This window comes from Rhodamnia argentea, chromosome 6 (genome assembly GCF_020921035.1).
Source record: "Rhodamnia argentea isolate NSW1041297 chromosome 6, ASM2092103v1, whole genome shotgun sequence".
Lineage (NCBI taxonomy): Eukaryota > Viridiplantae > Streptophyta > Magnoliopsida > Myrtales > Myrtaceae > Rhodamnia > Rhodamnia argentea.
The window spans coordinates 19,271,673-19,294,833 of NC_063155.1; the positions used below are offsets into that span (position 1 = coordinate 19,271,673).

The 23,161-nt window shown below is 37.2% G+C and overlaps 3 protein-coding genes across 3 annotated transcripts in view; all 3 read right to left on the reverse strand.

Moving 5' to 3' along the window:
- LOC115751677 (protein BONZAI 3-like) overlaps window positions 1–23,161 on the reverse strand; it is a 1,030,407-nt gene that overhangs the window by 911,711 nt on the left and 95,535 nt on the right. The window lies entirely within an intron of this gene.
- The window catches only part of LOC115734376 (probable disease resistance protein At4g27220), a 176,897-nt gene that overhangs the window by 152,757 nt on the left and 979 nt on the right, over window positions 1–23,161 (reverse strand).
- LOC115734374 lies at window positions 307–11,336 on the reverse strand. The gene is made up of 5 exons (XM_048280722.1): window positions 8,541–11,336; window positions 5,723–6,337; window positions 4,875–5,507; window positions 4,051–4,782; window positions 307–1,212 (listed from the first exon to the last, which is right to left on the reverse strand). Exons 1-5 carry the CDS (start codon window positions 11,334–11,336, stop codon window positions 307–309), a joined length of 5,682 nt encoding a protein of 1,893 aa, XP_048136679.1.

The window sequence follows — 23,161 nt, forward strand, 5'->3', positions numbered from 1 at the left end:
CTTTCGCTTGTTATTAATTTGGGATCTAATGCGATCTGTAAGCAATAATGCAAACAATTGGTGAAATCAGCGAAGGGACATGCTTATTATTATAGTAGTCCGAGGGGCAGTAGTAAAAATAACATTCTTAGCCTATATTGGATCTAAAAAGAATAAATATTTTATTGGTAGACTGTAGTTCTATTATGCAATTTTGTTATTGAATTTTCCTTATTTTTAGTGGACGGAATCTATAATAAATGCTACAATAACATTTGTCATTAGAAACAACATTTACGTGACTTACTGCATTCGGTGTGGATCGTTTCATGCCTCAAAGCTTTGGATGGTGGGATCAAGGTCATCCTCTGACGGGCCTTCCTCATCATCGTCGTCTGAGAGTACTTCGGAATCTGTTTGACGCCATAAGGTTTGTATGGTGGTATTAAGGTCGCCCTCCCAATGCCCTTCATCATCCTCTTCGGAGAGGAGTACTTCATCTAGTTTTGGTGTCCTCAAGGCGCCCTTGCAGAATATATCCATCTGAGGGCACTGCATCACAACAATACTCTGCAATGATGGGAATGTGAAGACGCAATTCATGGGGGAGAAGCTCTCAAGGCTTGGTAAACGATCGAGTATCAGCACTTCCAAGTTGGGGAAAGAGATCTCATCTGCTCCATTTCCATCATCTGTTACCACGACTTCCATTTTAGCACAATTTCTTAGGATTAGCCGAGTAAGGTGCACCAGACTCGTCACTGCTGAGCAAGTCCCCACATGAACCAAACCGTTGCAATCCGCTACTTCTAATTCTGTCAAGCTATGGAATGAAGTCGGAGTTGGAAATACGATTGATAAACTAGGGCATTGAGCAAGGAACAGATCTTCAATTTGTTTGAGGATTTCATCCATCAAGGAGCCATCTTTCCAAACTCGCCTCAGATTACACAAATTCACCAGCCTAAGTTGCTTGAGATTTCCAAGAGCCTTCAGACTTCCTCCCCCATGTCCAATCGCATCTTCTGGAAATATCTCCTTGAATGAACTACAGGACACAAAAAGCATTTCTAGATTGGGGAATCTGTGGAGAAGGAAATTAGAAGGAAAGGCGGCATTTTCATCGTGGTAGCATCCCAAAATCAGCTCTCTGAGATTGCCAAAGATGTAATGCTGCGGCATCATCACAACATCCTCCCTCGCTAATGTCAATAGCTCCAATTGTGGAATGACCTGTGGGAATGTGTTTAGTTAGGCCAACAAAAGTCAATATCATAGCCATTGCCCATGCCCAGAGTCATATCATAGAATAGAACGTCCTTGCATTCGGCTTAAAAAAGGACAAAGGAAGCGGTAGGCTTTTGCCCCGCTATATCTTAAACCAATGGAAGTAAAGAAAAAGAATTCCTGGAGCCAGACGAGTAAGCATCGACGACTAAGGTAATCAAAAATAGAAAGCTGGTGTAAAGAAAAATTGAATCGAAATAATATGGAATGATATAGTAAAAATTTTGATGCACGCGAGCTCTAATTATGAACAATTAAATCTTTTGAAATTGCAAAAGAAAAAAAAACACTCTTTTTCGAACCTAATGAAGTTCGTTATAATGATGCCTTTTGTGCTCCATGGAGTAGAAGTTCCATTTGAGACCCCAAACCCACCCCCAAAAAAAAAAAAAAAGAGTAGAAGTTGCAGATTGGCGCCCCCGCCTTCTCATCATCCTTAAACATTTCGTGATTTTGTCGGCAAACGGGCCGCAACTCCGTTACCTTAGTCCTTACAATACAATCATTTACTTTATTGGATGTATAGAAGGGATGTTTGTTGTTAGTATCTGCCTATTTCGATCCAAATATGTTTCGTGAATCTGGATAAAGAAAGTTATTTGTGAACAAAAATAAAATAAAATAAAATTGGTACTGCAGATATTTCAATTGTTAACTAATTAAAATCCAAAAGCCAAAATAAACACACATCAATTTCAACAAGTTCATGGGAAAAAACTATATTTGTTTTCCCAAATCATGTAAACTATATAGTAAGTAGATGTGTTTCAAGAGTAAGAAGTTGCATTTTTATGTTTCACTTTGCTTTCGAAACCTAAAAAGATAGAAAGTTTGTAAGTAACGAAAGTTAGTGGACATGTTAATATGACAAAATTGGTATGTCAGTCAAATTAAGGTTGGTAATTTCAAATAAAAGTTAGTATTCCAAAAGCGTTGGTAATTACAATAACATTGTAGGTAGATTATAAGAAGTTGGTGAGCGACTAAAATTAGTTGATATTATTATGCAATGAATGTTGGTACATAAATGAAATTAAGGTTGGTTATTTCAAATTAAAGTTCTGACAAAAAAATTCGAATAAAAGTTAATAACTTTCAAGACGTTGACAAAAGTAAATGTTGGTAGATTATCAAAATAGTTGGTAGTTTTTGAAGTATGAACAAATGTTGGTACATGTCAAAAGCTGTTGATTAGTTACTAACACGTGACTGGGTAAGTAATTTACTTACGATAATTGACAGTTACCAACCCTGTTCAAGATAGAGCTACCAAATGCTAGCAATAGACTAAACAAAAATAATTCTAATTTTCTGTTTAATTTTGGGCATGACGACGATCAACTTAAATTAAACAGATAAATTCCAGCCATTAGACATGCCATTAACATAGTGGTTAATATTAGACACGAGCGGATCATTAGAAGCATGACTATCCATGCAAGTTAATTCAATAATTTTTTTTTCAAAGTAATAACTAGGAATTAGCTTGAATCAATCTTTAAATTCTTAAGCAATTCGCAAGTGTGGTTAGGTGAGTATTCTTGATAAGCAAGAAATGTTTCACAAATGCACTTTCAAAATGAAGTTAACAATCACCAAGAGGTATGTACATCAACCAATGAAGACAAAAATAGAGAGCTAGAACTAGGGATTGTACCTTTTCCCCAGAAAAGAGCGCATGTTGGTTCTCGTTGGCAGTGCTACCTTGGCAGCTGTGGTTTTCACCTTTGAATGAGATTGACCTCATTTTGCCACAGTGTCGCACTAGCAACCGCTTCAAGAATGGCCATGTTGAAGTGTGACTATTGCTATAGAAGCTTCCCAGTTTCGGCAAATCAAATAATTGTAGTTTGGTCAATCGTGGAAAGAAGAGATCACCTGCACTCGTCCCTACTCCTCCGTCTTCCTCCGTTATAATTTTCTCTACCCCACAATCCCATACTATAAGTTCTTCAAGCTGTGTCATACTTTTTGCCACTGGACTTGGAAATAAACTTTCGAGATTCTCACAGTCCTCAGCCTTCATGCATCGTAAGCGTCCAAAGGTAACAGCTCCTTGAGGAAGTCCACTCCACACGAGCTTCAATTTTGGGAGCCGTGCCAAAATTAATTCATTCAATTGAAAAGTGCATGCGAAATGAACTCCACTCATATTTAACTCTTGGAGGTGAAATAACACTTCCAATGCGTCACAATCGGTCACAGTTAACTTCTCTAGATTTCTGAATCTTACGAGGGTAGCACTGGATGAAAATATGGATGAAAGTTGGGAACAATACTCCACAATCAGCGTCTTGAGTTTGATAAAGGCATTTGAAGTAAGCTCGTCCAACCAAAGCTTCTCCACGTTACCCATCCGCGAGATCTTCATCGACTCCATTTCAGGAAACTCAACCTATTAGTTTTCAATTTAATTAATTAGCCCCTTCTCTCTGTTCCGCTCAAAAAAGAGAAGATGGTAATTTCAAGAACAGGGAAAACCATTGGATAAACATTATAGATAGAAAAGAAAGAAAGAAAAAAAACTGATGCACGTTATTTTCTTTTTAGCAGATGCCACCTCTTAAATCTATTCTCCTATCATATTACCTTTTGGTAGAGAGCATATATCCATCTAATAAATATCAAGCATAATGTTTGAGCAGTAGCATAACCCATGGCCACCTTAGTTCGATAAGCACAGGGATTCAGCCTATCTAAGATTCCGCTCATTACAACACATAAAGGCACAAACCATTAGGGAAAAGAAATATAATATGTCATTAAAGAAGAACAAGTACAAACCTTTTCGACCAGCAAAAGCGGTTGCTGCGCTGCAACATTGCCCTCTGGTTTTCTACAACTCGCATCTCCTATAATCACCTCCACTGCTCGGCAATCTTCAACAGTAAACTCCTTCAAGGAAGGCCACTCTGAAATATGCTTCCCCTGGCAGAAGCTTATGAGTTTTGGCATGTTGTGAAGATACATGGTGACAAGTTGAGGAATTACAATTTTATGAGCTACTTCTTTGGGTTTCTCCTCTTCTCTGGCTACAACGTACTCCATCTCTCCACAACCACCTAGAACAAGATGTTGGAGTTGTCCCAGACTTGCCGCCATACACATTGTAAAAAGTTTTGTTATACGCGGGCACTCCTCAACTCTTATAGAAGTCAAGTTGTGAAAGCAAAGATTCAGCAAATCCTCATTCTTCCATATGCGTGTCAAATTAGGGAGATCACATAAAGATAGCTGTCTCAATGGACTGTTTCTTGCAGCTTCTCTTTCCATGAAACCGAGGCCCTCGAGGGTATTTATGTCTTCTATCAAATTGCATGACTCCACTGTCAAGGACTCTACACAACGAAGCAGTCTCTTCCACATGAATGAAGGTATCACATTCAATAGGTTGTGACACTGCTTCACCTCGAGGACCTTTAGCCGGCAAAATGACTCCGCAAGGATTTTATTGTGCCATAGTTCTTTCAGTTGAATTCCCTTTATTTGTAGCTCTTCTAACTTTGGAAATACAAGCTACAAATATATAGAAAAAACACAAAACCGCTTAGGGCCAAAGCATAAAAAATAAAGTACAATAGCAAATCAGATAAATTGGGACATGATACCTTCTCGTCAAATAGAGGATGTAAACCTTCACCAGCACAACTCGCTGAGCTAAAACTAATCAAGTTCTCGAGGTCACCAAGCTTGAGAGTGCTTAAATGACGGAACTTCAATGTCTCTATGATCTTCCCTTTTCCTTCTTCCATCACAATTATGCTCCGCAAGTTATCGCAGCAGGAAACATCAAGCACCTCAAGTTCATCTAGAGTTTTAGCCGTGGCAGTTGAGAAGAGATACGGCAAACTATGACAACGCCTCACCTTCACTTTTATCAGACTAGGAAACGCTAAGGTTATTTTGCAGTCACTCTTCACAATGTCTTTCAGCTTTGGTAGATTCAACAGCTTCACTTTTTTTAATACAGAGAGGACCAATGGCTTTTGCCTTTTCTCAGCGTTGAGACTTACCGGTCCAAATAATTCTTCCAAGGATGGGCATCCGACCACCTTAAGTTTATTCAGACTCTGCAACCAATCCATTGAATTTGATGGAAGAAGGTGTGATAGATTTTCACAAAGTTCAACAGTGAGGGAAGCAAGTTTGCCGAAGGACTGTCCGTGGAGTTGATCATGCCATATCCTCCTTAATTCGCACATGGATGAAAGCTTCAATTCCTCCAAGCTAGGAAAAAGAACCTGCATGAAAAATTGCATATGTAGAATGACTGAATTGGTACAGAATTTTACTATGCAGAAAATTTGGGGGCATCTTTGGGAATGAACAGAAACGTGAGTTATTTTTCCCACCCTGAATTGCTAAACTTGTGGTACAAAATAGAGATCCAATTTCTACAAATTTGCTTCACTGATTAGAACTAGGAGAATGACTAATCTACTAGATGTTTACTGACCTTTTCGTTGAAGAAGACTGGCAAGGGCAAGCCAGAGTTGGTACAACAAAAAACTTGTGGCAAACCTGTATCAGTTGACATGGACCATTGCTTCCCTTTATATGAAGAGAAAGTCATCATTTTGGGGCATCCGGATATCCTCGGACTTGTTAAGGATGGACAGTGAATATGGTACTTTCCAGTATAGAATGTCTTGAGATTCGGCAATTCCTCGAGAGATAAGGAGGTTAACATAGGGAACTCTATAGTATCAAAGGTGGCAGCTTCCTCCAATTCTTCTTCTTGTACATCCATAATTTCCTCCATCAGTTTACAATCCGCTATTTCTATTTCTTTTATTTGCCTGAGTGCTTTAGCCATGGAAGAAGAAAAAAGAAACCTCAGGTTCTCACAGTTTTGCACCTTAAGTGCCCTTAAGTTTTGGAAACTCAATAGTCTTCGAGGATTTTTGTTCCATATGCGTCCCAAACTTGGTAAGTCAATCAGGGTTAATTCTCTCAATTGCGACAAAATCTCGACTTCCCCACTGGTTGTCAGCCCTTCAAGGTCGAATACTTCCCCTATTAACTGGCAACTTCCAATGGTTATGGATTCCAAACTCTGTAGCTTTATTAGCTGCGAGGGATAAATAACCCACATTATCTCATAATGATGCTTGTAACCAGAATTACGAGTCACAGGTGAAATAATGATGCAAAGAAATAGTCTCATTATTTAAAGATAACCGAAGAAAACCGGAGTAGTGATTTTTGAATTTTACCTTATTTTTCTTTAGAATTTATTAACTTTACACTCAATTGTCATTTAGTCATGATGTACTTGGATTTTACAGAATATATAATAATAAGAGAAAATTTAAAGTCCCAGAATTATTGAGTTTATTAAATTTACTCTCAGATTTTCTTCTTTTTCCTAAATTTGCCAAATTCATGGCATAAGCTCAATTGAATTTTTAGTCATTGACTATGATTTATATAATACCTCAAACGAATTGTTTTCTACCGTATAATCATGAACTAGATTGACAAACAGAGAAAACTATACATTCAATTGACTTTTTAGGACAACTGTACTTTTAATTGATTAGCAGGTATAATTTCAGCCTGGCATTTTGTCCGAAGTATTTAAAGAAATACATCTCTTATCGTAATATTGAAAGTAAAATGTTACTCTAAATTATGAGAAAAATATTTAACTAGTCAGAAGATTTTGTTGTCCCGTGCGTAGCACTATAGAATACATTATTTCCTAACAAAGATGGAATGCAGAATATATCCCACATTGGCCGGAAGTGAAAAAGAAACTGGTTCATCACTGTAAGATCCGCGGTTGGTCACAACGTCAATATAATTAGAGGAATTAATTTACCTATAGAAGGACCTAAGATGCGCGTCCTCATCAAAGAGCTAATTTATATGGCAAATTTTATTTATGTAGCCAAGGAAATGAATTACAACAAATGATTTTACTCAAGCATCGTGCTTTTGCAATTTGCCTCACGTGATAAACATGATTTTATAAAATAATTTTAGAAGTGGTTTTCATTTTTTTTTTGTATATTGACATAACAGTTAAATGAATTGTTAAATCAACGCATAAATGAATGCTAGATGTGTTTCTAAGTAATACTTTCAAGCAATGTTTTATAAAAAAAAAAAACGAAATTTAAACATGTGGTTAGATGAAAAATTAGTGGTAGATTTGATCACCATAAAAGGTCCAATAGCTTACATGAGTTAGAACACAAAAAATTAATTACCCCACTAACATCACATTAATGTACCAAGTTGGTTACAAAAACAAATTGGCCTATCGGATGCTATATTGGATTTTTCATATGTAGTCACATAACTGTTCCACAATTCCCCAATTCCACAAAGGTCAATTAACAAATAAGAGTATAATGGAACTTTGTGTCGAACCACAATTCCACAAAGGTCCATCCACCTCCCGCAACTCTTTACATTCATTGAGGGAAGAAAAAAAATAACTTAATCATCTCAACTACTCTAACGCTGATGTACTTCCGATTAAAATTGCAAATTTATAATTAATTAATTTGGATGTTTATGGACACATAGTCACGGTAGTTAAACTCACCTAATGAAATTCTTTTTAGTTCTTTCTTTCACTTTAATCAATCAGATATTGTAGAATTCTACATGTGTCCATTCATTATTGAATAAAGGTCATAAAAGTTATACAGGTCGTATACACTTCTTCATAAATGTTTCTGTATACACATTCTGTCTTTAACTATGTTGATAACATAACACAAATAAAATGAGATGTAGTCAACTAATATATGAATATTCTTATGTATATACGAACCTCATAGCAATTCCATTTTGCAAAATTAAATTATTGTTTTTTTTTTTTTTGTAAAAGTAAGAAATGTATTGAAAAAAACGTAGACTACATACAGACCTCCGCTGCACACCACCGAAGTGTCGCCTAAGGCGGAAGGGCAGCTCGGGTAAGAAAGCCAGAAAAAACAAAAAGCCACGCAAAGTGGCAGCCTAACAAACGCAAGAAGGAACCTGTATAACCTATACAAAAAGCTATACAAAAACCCAAAGGTCAAACAAGGCGGCCAAAATGCGACAGCAAGGGGCCGAACCTCCACTAAACATCAATCAAAGATCGCTGAGGAGATACCCCAAGAAATTAAATTATTGTTTGGCTTGACTATTCTGGAAAACAAACTTTCAAAAGCAAATTATTTATCCAATTTTCCTACGTCCTACCATACTCTCACACATACACATACATACGTATTTAGATATATGCAAAAAATCTAAAAAAACAAATAATATACCTGTTGTCCATCAAAGAAATTGATCGAATGGCTCTCTGTTTTACAGAAACTCGTCATCTTTGGCAAGTTTCGTAGGGTCAACCTACGCAAATTGTACGACTTCCCTTTGTTATCATCATATATTTCGTCTCTGTCTTCATCTGCTTCGGCATCTAAGACAATATGCTGCATCAAGTGGCACCTGCTTATTTCAATTTCTTCAAGCTGCAACATTATTCTCTTCATAGGCAATGGAACCAAATGTTTGATTTTACCACAGTTATCCACTTTCAAAATGTTTAGTTTGGTGAAGGATTCTAGGGCAAGATAGCCGCTACATATCTTCTCCAAGTTGTCAAGATTTTCGAGAAACAAAGATTCCAATCTAGTAAAGGCAGTGCACTGGACATTCTCTGTGGAGCGAACAACATAATGGAATGAGGGGCTATTTTGTACATGAAGATGCTTCAATTCCTGAAATCCTTCGTCGCACAAATCGTGAATGTTGTTGATGCCATCTTGCAATCCATCCAAGTGGAGATCTTGCGTTCTTTGCAAACATTTTGACACCCACTCTTCAACGAGAAGATTGCTCGAATCCAACTTGAGCTTTAAACTTTTGGATTCTTTGCATTCACCCGACCAATCCCAAACGTTCCCAATTTGGATTTTATGCTTGTTCAGTTTCCCAAACGGAAGGTCCCTTGGGAGAAAGGCAGAATGAGGAATGGAAATGCTCAAAGTGCTTAACTTTTTCATGTTCTTCAACTCAGCCAGGCTGGCATTGCTTCGAGGTGCTTCATCCTCGACCTCCCACCGATCAAAACTGTCCTCCATATACAACTCTTCTAAATTCACCAAGCTAGCGAGCACGCCGGGTTCAATAACTTCGAGCCTGGTGCAACTTCTCAAGTCCAAAGATCTCAATTCTGTTAGTTCGCCTATCGCTTTGGGTAGGCAAGTGATTGTAGAGTCTAAGAAACTTAGGAACTGCAACCCTTTAAGCTTTCCAAGAGCAGTCACATCCTCTAGACAGCACTGATCAAGACTGAGTGACTTGAGGTTTCCCAGGAGCTCCATCGATGAAGGTAGAGAGGTGAAAGATAAGCCAGAAATGTCCAAGACTTGAAGCTTCTCCATAGATTCAAAAAATGATTTGGGAATCTTGAGAGATGGACTGTGCTCGCATAACAGTAGAATCCTCAAGCTTGGGCAATCCAAATTATCTGGAATCTCATCAATGCCAACAAAATTGAAGGATATTGCAGTGCATTTTCTGAGCTCATCTTTTGACCATTTTTTAAACCCATAATCCTTCTTCCCAACCAACGCGTACCAATCCGTGGAAGACATAGAGATGGCCACGTCTACAAATTTGTCATGCATTCTGAACTCTTCCATGTCATCACTCTCTAGTAACAAAGAAGAGTCCTGCAGGCAGTGTAGATCAACAATCAACCTATCTCTAGCGTTTTCAATGGTTGTATTGAATTTTTCATATAAACCCAAACCCATGCAATAGAGAAGGGAATCCCTCAAGAAACTCTTCCCAGAGTCTAGAGCACAAACCAAGAACAATGATCTGATCCTCTCTTCTTTTAAGTCATTGTAACTTAGTTCCACTATTGATTTTACATCCGACACATCTATATTGGTCGAAGCATTCCTCCATGCAGCCAAATCTCCATGCTTCAGCCTTTTTGCCAACGAAACAAGCAAAAGTGGCAAGCCTCCGCAATTCTTGACCACTCCATCTACCCAGGGTTTAAAATCAGGTTCGTTAACTTTGTCCCCCACCATCCTTTCAAAGAGTTTTCGGTCTTCTCCATCCTCTAACTCATTGAGTCGTTTTTCTCGGTCAACGCTCATGCCAATGCGTAAAACATCTCGGTTTCTAGACGTTAGCAATAGCTTGCAGCCTCTTGCTCTATTATCATCTCCGCAAGGTATTCCAACTTCCTTCAACTCTAACTTCTCCCACAAATTATCTAAAATTATGAGAATCTTCTTTTTAGGATCCCTCTCTAATCTCTTGGACAAACGATCTGCTCTTCCAGGAGGACTTTCATCGTTCGTTAGCTTTAAACCCAGTGCATTAGCGATTTCTTCCTGGATTCTTTTTAGATCTGGATTGCGTAATACATTTGCCACAGCAATCACATCAAATAACTTCTCTTGCTTTACTCGCCTTTCGACATCCTCCAAAAGCTTGGACTTGCCAACCCCACCTGGTCCCCACACCCCAATCACACGGACCTTGTCATCAGCCATGGCCTTCATTACATACTCTGTGATTGAAGCCCTGGAATCCAGGACATCTTCTTTCTTGTCAACTGGTCTTGCAGCGGACGTGGTAGCAGTGATAATTCCTATCGGAGTATTCTCATAGTAGACCTTCTGGAAGTTACTCTTGGCACTTTCCTCGTGAAGTCCCCGAATGACTGGAGTCATCTTCTTCACTTTCCTGCCAATTGGATGGCGCACCACTGGGTTGGGAAGCCACCCATGGAAGCAAGCATTATTTGCTCTTGCGCCACGTTTCAAGAGGTTATCTGCCTTCTCAATCTCCTCCTTCACACTCTTTAGCCAATTCTCAACATCTGTGTGTATAAGTTTTCCATCATATTCTGCTTCCTCGACAGAGCTATGCACTCTTTCCCTCGCAGCCTTCAGCTGCTGGACTCCATTTTGGAGATCTTCGACGTAGCTCTTGTAGCATAGCACGTACCCAAATTGGCGTCCGATGGGTGTAATTAGGTACTCGACGAGTTTCGAAACTAGGCTCTCTGCAGCGGAGGTAGCAACTGCCTCGGCCATAATTTCTCCTTCAATTTATGGAATTTCCATTTTCCCACCTCTTTCGTTCTTCTTCTTGTTGCTTCCTTTTATTATTCGCTTGAACAAATGGGTCAGAAGGAAACTGAAAAGATAACATAATTAATTAGTTAGACCAGTGAAACAAAACCAGAGAGGGGAGACGCGCCTTGAGTGTACGGAAGCAAGAGCCATGTGAATAAACAGAAACTTGAGGAATATCAACAATTGTCGATTCTTTTGAATATTCACAGTCGGAATCATTTAGAACTTTTTCTCAATATTTCATAGCTTAAAGCATTTCTTTTCAATTTTATGATTTCACAAGAAAGCAATAATAAGACGCCGTATACTTCTTACATAGCTGGTAATTGTTTTGATGTTAGTACCATCCACGTCTTGTTTGATAGCTGGTGCTTCTTTGAGCCTAGCAGATGCCATGGAACCCATAAATTAAAATGGGATTTCATTAGAATGGCTACATCTAAATGTGAGAAATTCTAAATTAAAGGATAATATTTGTGACATCCCGAAAATTTGACATCTGTAAGATAAATGAATTCGATGGATTTTTAACCACGAATTTTAGTCTAATTGATAATATTGGATTTTCGAAGATTAAGGGACAATTGTTGGACGTCGCGTCATTAACCTACCAATTTATCCCATTAAGCCATTCTAAAGCCAAACTCTATTCATTTGAGCTCAATTTCAATTTATACGAATTTGTATACAATATTAGCTCAAATACACGTATAGTACTTCATATTATACTTTGTGAAATTGCCAAAATGCCCTTGCTTTGTGAAAAGACCAAATTGCCCTTCTTGCATTATTAGCCCAAAAAAAAAAAAACAAGAAGCATTACTTGAGAGAAGAATTTTGTGGCATGGTCTTAATGAGGGGAACTTATCTTCTTCAAGCTTGTTCAAGAAGCTTTTGAAGATAATATCTCTCTCTCTCTCTCTCTCTCTCTCTCTCTCTCTCTCTCTCTCTCTCTCTCTCTCTCTCTCTCTCTCTCTCTCTCTCTCTCTCCCTTTTTCAATTTTCGGCCAAACCTTTCCCCCTATCCCGAGCTCTCTCTCTTCCTCTCTCGCCAGCTCGCTGCCCTGTTCCGACAGCTTCACTGTTCCGTCCATAACTTCTTCGTCCGACGTTGCCTTGAGATAAGACCACCGCCATTAGAAAGCTTATCGTCTTATCTTTTTAAATACATATTATGAAAAAAATTTGGCCTGGTATTTTTTCCCGTAGGTCTGATTGAATGGACAAAGGTCCAGTCGGGATTGAATCTGACCTGGTTTGAGAGAGAGCTCTCTTACAACGATTTCAAGAGCTCATTTTACTTCAAAATTTTTGTGGAATGTTCTAGACATATAGTACTTGACTTGGCTGAGTTGGAATGATAATTTTAGTTGAGTATTGATGGGTGTCCTTGGCTATTCTGAGATGGGTTTTGAGGAGCACATGCACACTTGAAAGGATTAGACTAATTGAAGGTCTTCAAGGTGTTCAATTGGCTTCAAATTTTCGATGAACCTATTAAACATATAGAGGAAGGTTTTAGCAGTTGATTTCATATTGAATTGGAGCTTAGGATGAAATTATGGACTGTTGGAGCTGGTATAAGCAGAACCGGTTTCTGCTCTGTCCTAGGAAGGCGCTGTCCAGTTTTGTTCAAGGCTAAAATTGGTGTCGCCTGGTCTTGAATTTGTCATTTAGACATGCTACGACGTATATTAATGTGTTAATGAAGAGTATGTGAAGTGGTTTGATGATTAAAGCTAGAATTGTGACTAAACGGCACGACGAAACTTAATTGGCGATCCGTCCTGTTTTGGACAGAATTAATCTTGGATTCGGAGGCTTGAATTAGAGGTCGCGACGAATAGCTCATTGGAATAGGTAAATTGCCCTTAATCCTTTATTAAGACATTAGGGTACTAAGGGACCAATTTGTGATCCAATTGGGTTATTTATGAGTTAAATTATGCATGATCGAATGAATTGAATGACTGTATGATATTTAATCCTTTGTATGGTACGAGAATGAATTATGATTGAACCGACGAGAATTATGCTTGTTGACTTGATTGCATGGTGGTGCAATTTGTGCCGGGCCTAGTGTAATGTGGCCTTGAGTATTCTTGTGTGCTATGGATTAAATGCTCGTTAAGTCGAGCTGTACTCGATGATGAAGTTGTGCGAAATGAGAATCGTATTTGTGAACCCTTAGCCAATGGGAAATATTTTGACGATATTAAGTTTGATCGATCGATCGATGAATATATGAGTTATGTTAACCTGATGTGTTATGACGCGGGTTATGAGATTATTTGTACCCTGATGCGTTATAACGCGGGGTTTTGATATTATCCTAAGGTGTTAAACGCGGGATTTGACATAATGCGTTATTACGCAGGTCCCGGCAATTATACATAAACCCGATGCGTTATTACGCGGGTATTGCCAAGTACATCAAGATGACCTGATGCGTTATTACGCGAGTATTGCCAAGTACATCAAAATAGCTTGATGTGTTATTACGCGGGCCTTGATATCGAGAATGAGATTACTGTACCAGCACGTAGAGCTTGGTTCTGAACTACCGAATGCCTGGTTATTGTGATTGTTTAAATTGCCAATGTCTATGTTTGCGCATGCATCATATCTATACTGGTTTTATTGACGTCTTGAGACGTCTTTGATTTGAGAAGTAGTCCGGACGTACTAGTGGCTTAGTCTAGGGTTAGGGTTGATTTACCGAGATTTATTCTCACCCCGTCGTGGGACAAACATTTTCAGGTCCTAGATGATGGAAACCGAGCTTGGCAAGGGTGAATATTCGAGGAAATAATTGTAGAAAATGGATTTATTTTTTTTTTACCCCGAGGATTTCATTTTGTCCGGAAGTTAGAATTGAAACCTTTGGACCTGTAATTAGTGTTGTGAAAAGACTTACCTTCTTGTCCCGAGTTATCTTGTATTCAACTTGTTTGGAGATGTTTTATTGCTTCCATATGCTTGTATCCTTTAGAAGTTTTTAAGTTGTGGGCCGAAGAATCCTGGGAGATTATTCATTGAAGAACAGCCTAGTAGGATGTTCACGTACTCATCGGGTTCGAGGCGTGACAATATTGCACCAAGTAAAAAATCTTAATACTGTTGCTTTATTTTTAATAAAATGAATAGTGTGGGGCCATTTCTTACCCTCTTTGGTTTGGTAGCAATATTTTATCATCAATAGACTAAAATAGCCTTCTATGGTTGGAAACGAGGTCAATCACTAATTCACCCTACTTTTTTTCTCTCTCATCTCCTCCTCACCTTCTAGGTTTATTGTCAATTGACTAAAATATCCTCCTACCCTTGAAAATCAATTAATCATCAATTTGGGATTTTTTGTGATATTAACTCAATTTAACGGAAACTAATAGAGGGTAAAATTGTCACATATGTACCGGTTTGAGATTTTTTGTGATAAAAAAAATCAGTTTGGGATAAATTTATTACGGTTGTACCAAATTAGGGTTTTGGTGGTAAAAAAAAATAGTTTGAGGTAAATTTATCACAAGTGTAGCGGTTTTAGATTTTTGGTGGTCAAAAAAGTAGTTTAGGGTGAATTTATCACATGTGTATCGGTTTGAGGTTTTTCATGATATATATTTGTTTTTGGTAAGGTAGGGTTTTTCATGGTATTAATCCTTAACTAAGTGTACTTGTTTTTTTTTTTGTAACTTAGGATGGATTAAATTTTGTGAAGTCTTTTAAGTTTGTAATTTTGGTCAATAAAGTACGACTTTCCTTAGATTTTTAATCTTGTGATGTAGTTTTTCTATTCATCTTAATTGTAATAGGATGGCGCTAGGCCATTTTTATGCCAAGCACTACTGACTCCCACTTTTTGGACTTGGGCAACGTTACATTCTCGAAACTCTCCCCCTCTTGCACGCCCGCATACAAGCACGCATGCCCATTAACCAAGGGCAAGCGCCCTTGATTAAATCTTTTCACACACCCACCTTTCAAGGAAAAAAAAAAAAGAGTGGCTATTAATCAACCATTTCGGTCTTTGATTATAGGCAATATTTTGAAAATAATATAAGCAAAGTAAGGGTCCGTACGTGATTCCACCGAATCAACCCGTCTACCAGTATATACCACCAGGTTTGAATCTAAAAGGAAAAATTACCAAAACAACTCTAAACATATTGCTATTGTTGCAATGCAGTCTTAAACTTTTTGCTTTTGTGCTAATTCAATATATTTGGCCTACTAGAGCTAACATGGCATTGTCGGTGCTAGCGTGGCAAAATTTTAAACCCATTTAAATAATATTTTAATTATTAATATTCTTAAAATATTATTTTATTTTTCCTTTCTGTTTTTTCTACACAGAGAAAGATCGCGAGGTGCGGTTGCGAGCGAAGGCCACCTTGTCCCGCAACCGACAAGGCTGTCCTCGCCCGGACCGGAGCAAGGTCGGGCGAAGGCCTTGGCCATCTCATCGGTGCCAGTGAGGGATTCGCGGCCCTTGCCTAGTGGCTAGCGACCTCCGGTGACCCTCGCCGACCACAAAGAATAAGGATAAAAAATCAGAAAAAATAAATAAATAATTTTAAAATTTAAAAAATATTAAATGAATACCATGACGTTCTGAACCCAACTCACGTACAAATATCTTTAAAATTTTTCCATGTTAGCGTTGGCAATGTCATGTTAGTGCTGCCTAGCCAAATAGATCGAATTGGCAAAAATACAAAACGTTGAGGACTGTTTTGTTAATTTTCCCAATCTAAAAAGCGAAGTAATAAGCAATATATGTAATGATAATTTTGTAAAGAAACATTGACATTAATAGTCTCTAAATTTGGCTCACTGTGCAATGTCATCTTTGGACTACTAATTCATTTAATACGGTCCTTAAAATATGCGTAAATGTTCAATTCGTCTCTAAACTTTCAATTTGTCTCATCTAATGTCTCAACTTTGCATGATAAAGTCAAATTAGATCTTCCATAACATTCACATATTTTCATAATTACTCTATTTCCCAGATTTTAGAATATGTTTTCATCTTTATCCTTTTTGCTAAATCAACAAAAAATACAGTATCTTTCTTTTTTAAACCTTTTTGGTCTTTCGTGTACGTAAATTCACTAATATAAAAAATGTTAGAGAGACAACTTCGGTGCCTCTCAAATGAGTTTGTGTTGCAGTTATTTAACCCACTTTGTTTCTTCTTCTTATTCTTGTTCTTTTCACTTTTGAGTTTTTTAAGATAAAATCAAAACAACCAAATTATAAGACAAAGAGATTGAAAGTGAAACAAGCACCGATAGCACACGAAAAATAGATATAAATTAACACACATACCAGGAGTGGCTTCACAGTGAGGATGCAAGGTTCCTTGGCTTTAATACTGACTTGTTTGGAAGATGGATGAAACGCAATGCAGGCCAAAAACTGATGTAGATGACATCAGAATATAAGTGGACATATCAGCATGCGGCAAAAATAAGTGGACACTATGGGGAAAGAGTACAGCAGGAACTGAAAATTCAAGGAAGAGAATTGCAATCGAGGAAGATCTGTCAATACCTCCAACTTTGAATTAGAGTGGCCAGAGGGTGAAGGGATTATTTGCTCAGTTCTTGCAGCAAATACTAAGCCCGACTCATTGGACTGGCAATGTACAGCTACAGAAATTAAGAAACGCAGTCAATGTGGTTTTCCAAGAAACTATACCTTGGAATTGTCCAAACTCTCTCTCTCTCTCACATGCCACACAAATACCCACGTACATTGGTCATCGAAAAAAAACTTCTGATTAAATAATTGTTTAGCTAAGAAATGTACTTTAGAGGGAAATGATGAGGACACAATCATCACGTGGTTCTATCACATTTGCCCTGATAAATAATTGCAAACGACCTTCGGACAAAGACAAACCAAACAAGGCAACAAAAAATCACAACTTTATCAACACACAACTTGCTACTAAAAAATTAATCAGTTGAGAAATAGTGTGTTATATTAAACAGAAATGACGAAGAGGGACACAGATTGCCCAGACATTCAGTGACATAACCTGTTTAAATGAATCAACCAAAGCCCTGACAGATTTCCGATTTGTTGATGGCGATTACCTCCAAGTCTTTTTTTCGTTCTTCATTCACAGAAAAATTAATGCTATGGTTGCAAATTGGTCTTTTTCAGATAGACATTCTCAAATAATTGATCTTCTGCCAAATGATCGATGTTTTGATTGACACTTATTTTTGGCCAAAAAAGAATAGTATTCATGTTATGTCCGACGTGGAAATTGATTTTCAGATGATGCTACTCCTCAAAGGCCACGTGACCATCTTTACCGGCAGCTTTTGCAAGATGTTGAATAATATGCTTCAAATTATTTTCCTCAAACTCAACACAAAGGCATCATTCTCCAATGATCAGGCTTTGTGAAAACTGTGGTGCGTTTACCATAGACTAGTTTTCCTCAAAACCCTCCCATCTAGTAAGGACGAGTTTTGATTAATAAGAAATAATTCACAGGAGCTCTACCTGAGATTGCCCTTTCTCGCTTATAAAACCTAATCGTAAGGGCGTAAGTAATGATTTCTTCGTCGCCATTTTCTATTTGTCACATTAGTGTGCACAGTAAAAAAATTATTTATTAATTTCTTTGTGTTTGGAATTATGTAGCTAACGGACGGCTCAATTTTAAACTTCTGCTGTTGCTATAAAATGATAACAAACCTATTTTGCGCTTTACTTTGAATAAAGCAGATGAAAATTTAATTTGACCGATCGACTCATGACGAAATAAACTTCACTTTATCATTTGAATGGTTGGTGTGCTTACTTCCCTAAACCCCAAAAAAAAAAAAAAATCCTTAAGAGTTGACAGTACAAACCAATCTATGACCCATTGGTCATTTTGCTTTTGTTGTTTTCCTTTTGGCACTAGGATGCATTTTGAAACATACTTTACTGGGTGCATATGACAGTAAAAACAGTGCCACATCTGCCATTTTGCATAAAAAAGATATTTTCTTTTTTGCGCTTTACTTTGAATAAAGCAGATGAAAATTTAATAAAGTACGAGCGGGGTTGTCCGCAAAAGGAATTTGCTGTATAGGTACATTAATCAAAGGCTAGGGCCCTTAAGCAAAGCATTTCACATATCCACCTTTCAAGAAAAAAAAAACAGAGGATTTTTAATCAACCATTTTCGTCTCTAATTATAAGTAATGTTTTGAAAATACCATAACCGGAGTGAGGGCCAATATGTGATTGCACTGGTTTAAATGGTGAAACCGTTTACACTGACCAATTTACATATAACGAAAAAATTAGTAAGCAATATATGTAATGATAATTTCAAAAAGGGGAAATTGACACTAAAACTTTCTAAGCTTTGTTCCAATGTACAATTCCATTCTTGGACTTTTAATTCGTTTAATATGGTCTTTGAACTATTCCTGAATGTGCAATGTAGTTTCTAAATTTTCAATTTGTCCAATTTAGTTGCTCAACTTTTAGTGATACGTCAAATAGATCGTTCAGAACTATTCACAAATTTTTATAACTAAGCTGTTTTCCATATTTTAGAATATATTTTCATTTCAATTATTTTCTTAAATTAACATAAAAAAATATCTTTTTATGCTATTCCTGCTAGTATGAGTCCTAGTGTCTTAACAAAATAGGCTGAACTATCTAAATGTCTTTGAGCAAAAGGACTAGTTAATTCTTCCAAGTTCACCTTATTATTTTCAGGTCACACAGTACTACTTATAAAGAGATGGTTAATCATGAAGTCATACAATCACCATTTTAGAGAAATGGAAAAGCTTAGAGAGACAAATTTGTCTATAATGCAGTTATCTCACCATTTTAGAGAAATGTAAAAGCTTAGAGAGACAAATTTGCTCAAGTAATAAGAGGTGTCTCTGAAATTTGTCTATAATGCAATTATCTCACCCATTTTTGTTTGTTCATTTTTTTTTTTTGGATTAATGATTTTTCCTAGGGTTGAATCAATATAAGCAGACTACCAAACAAAAAGATAAAAGCGAGATACGCGTTGATAGCACACAGAAAATAGATATATAATGACACACGTACCAGGAGTATCTTCAGTATAAGGATAGGGAAATCTAGATTTCTTGGGTTCTAACTTATCTGCAAGGGATGAAGGATAATGCAGGCCAAAACCAGTCCTGATAACACCAGAATATAAGCATTCATATCAGCACAACACAAAACAAGTGGACACTATGGGTGAAGAAAACAGTAGGGAACTGAAAAATTCATTCAATAGAAAATGTAATAGAGGCAAATGTTACAATACCTTCAATTTCGACTTGGAATGACTGGAGGATGACGGGATTCTTTGTTGAGTATTTTTTTTTTTTTTTTGCTTCTAGGGTTGAATCAATAGAACCAGATTACCAAACAAAGGGGGTGAAAGTCAAACAAGTGTTGATAGCGCACGAAAAGTAGATATATAACGACACACAAGCTAGGAGTGGCTTCACTCTAAGGATGCAAGGGGAAACGAGATTTCTTGGATTCTGACTTGCTGCAAGATGGATGAAGGGTGATGCACAGCAACACCAATCTTGATAGCATCATAACATAAGTGGAGACATCTGGATGACGTTGATAGCACATGAAAAGTAGATATACGATGACACACATACTAGGAGTGGCTTCATCGTAATGGAAGAGGAATTAAGATTTATCGGCTTCACTTCAGACTTATGTGCAAGATGGATGAACGGCAATGCATGCCAAAACTAGTGCTGATAACACTAGAATATAAGTGGACTTATCACCATAACGCATATCAAGTGAACACTGTGGGGGAAGAAAACAACCGGGACCTGAAAATTCATTCAATAGAAAATGTAAAACACTAGAATATAAGCGGACATAGCAACATAATGCAAAAACAAGTGGAACACTATGGGAGAAGAAATTAGCAGGGAATTGAAATTATATATTCAGTAGAAAATGAAATGGAGGAAGATGTTACAATACCTTCAGCTTCTACTGGAAATGACTGGAGGATGAAGGGATTCTTTCTTGAGTTCTTGCAATGGGCAGATGACATAGAATATACAAAGACCAATATGGGTAAAGGGCAACAAGTCGTCGGCCATTTTTATAATGAGCTCTAGTGACTCAGGACAAGCTGGCATTAGGTAGTCAATAAGAAAGTACTAAGCCTCACTTATTGGACTGGCGGCTATATACAATTTCACAAGCCATGTGCTGTCAAACAAATCAAGAAACACAATTAGCGGCCAACAAACAACTTGCCAAACAACTTGCGATTAAGAAATTGGTTAGCTGGGAAATGTATAATACAAGAGGGAAATGATGGGGAAAGAGGTTAACACGTGGTTCTCTCCAACTTGCCTAGATAAATAATTGCAAATCACCAATGGGCACGGACAAACAAAACAAGGCAAAAAAAAAAAAAAAATCACAACTCCATCAACACAACTTGCAATTAAGAAACTGCTTAATAGAGAAATGGTGCGTACTATTAAAAGGAAATGATGAAGAGGGACAGGTATCACCATGGCCCTCGTCTATCGCCGCGACCTTGGCCGGTTCTTAGACCCAAAAAAAAAAAAAAATACCAAAAACAACAACAACAACAACAACAACAACAACAACAAAATGTAATAATAATTTCAAAAAATTATCAAAATGTTATTAAAAAATTATCACATCAACGCCACATCAGAGGTTTCAAGCCAAAATTGGCCGGATGGTAAAAGGTTTGGGGCTCAATTGGCAAAAAAAAAAAAGTTTAGGACTGAATTGACACAATTTCACAATAGGTCCACGATTTTTTTGGTAATTTCCCCAAAAGTTGAACAACTCAACATTGTAATCTTTCGAGGGTCGAAAGTGGATAAATACCTTAATTTCTCGAAATACTTTGAAAGTATATGCAATAGGGGCACTCCTTAGGTTGGAGAAATGTTCCATCCCAAAAATACTTACGAAGCATAAGCAAGTGAAAAACTGACATAGTCTTTGCAATATAAACTCGTAGGAGGGCAAATTGGATAGCATAAGGAAACTTTCAAACCAATTATTTATATGGTCGAGCTTCAGCAATTTATAGCAATATCGAGGTAGATGAAACTAAAAACTCTGATGATTGGCCAAATTAGAATTGTTTGCATTTATCAAAGATGCACTAAATGCAATTCACGTACAAACCCGCTTCTTAAAATGCACTGAATATCTAGAAACCTACTATTTCTGTTGGTCAATACTTATTGTTGGAAATCACATGCAAGTGTGGAGATTCTAAGAAGGTCGATGCACTTGGGCCAAAAAACACAAGAAGGTTTATGCATGCATGTGCATTCTTGATCTACTGCAAATATAAAATCACTTTTATGGCGAATGTTAAAGAACAGTCCCAATTGATGATTGGATCAACGGTTGGTTGGCCTTTTCTATAATGAGCACTAGTTTCTGACTTGAGCAAAGTTGCTACAGGACAATTGTGCATTAGGTAGTCCAATACTATAAGCCCGACTTATCGGACTAGCAGCTAATCAAGAAACACAATTAAAAGCCAATAGGTCAATGACATCCTAGGTATTGTCCAAACTCTCTCTCCCTCTCTTCATGCAACACAACTACCCCATGTTCATTATTCTTAAAAAAAAAAAAAAACAACTTGCAAATAAAGAGTTGATTAGTTGAGAAATTTAGGATATTAAAGGGAAATGATGAGGGCAGAATTCATTCGCTGGGGTTCTGACCAACTTGCCCAGATAAATAATGGCAAATCACCATATCACTACTTTATCAACACACTTGCATTTAAGAAATTGGATCAGTTGAGAAATAGTTTATAGCATCTGTCGGAAACGATGAAGCGGACACACATGTGGACCGGACCCCGCTTCTTTTTCTTTTTCATTCTTTTTTCCATTAACCATGCTATTGGATCTCGTAGGAGGGCAAGGTGTTCATAGTGGTAATTAATTTTTAAATGATGCCACTCTTAAAGAGCCACATAAATCGTCTTCTTTGCTGGCAAATTTTGCTGGATGTTGAATGGTATGCTTCGTATAATTATTCTACATTGACCTGGCTCTGTGACAATTATAGTGTGGTGTGGTCCCATAAAGTATGACGTTTTCCTCAAACCCTTCCCATCAAAAAAGGACAAGCTTTCATTATGTAGCAATAATTTACATGAGCATGCCTTATGATTCTCCTTTCTCGCTTACAAACGTATGGAAAGAGACTAATATCCTTTTTCTATGCTGTGATTCAGACAAGCCAAAATCATAATCGTAAGGGCCTAAGTAATAATTTCTTCATCACAGTACTCATTTTCTTTATGTTCACAATAGAATAAATATCTTCATTGAAAGCACCTACCTAATGGACGCCTTGTGATCAGGGGTTTCAAAATCAAAAAATATACCTGAACCGAAACATGAACCAACCCGAATTTTTAATTAGTTAGCAATAGTTTACATGAGCACACCTTAAGATTCTTACAAATGTGTGTTACAAATGTGTGGGAAGAGACTAATATTTTGTTTTAAGCTATGATTCATACGAGACAAAAACAACATCGTAAGGGCTTAAGTAATAGTTTCTTCGTCGCCATACACATTTTCTCTAAGTTCACATTAGAATAAATAATTGGAGGTTATCAACCTCCACCCATAATTATGCTTTATAATTCAATTAATGCTTTATATTACTGGCAAAATTCAACATTCTATTATTGGTCGTGTTAAGAAAAGGACATGTATCTTTTTAATTCA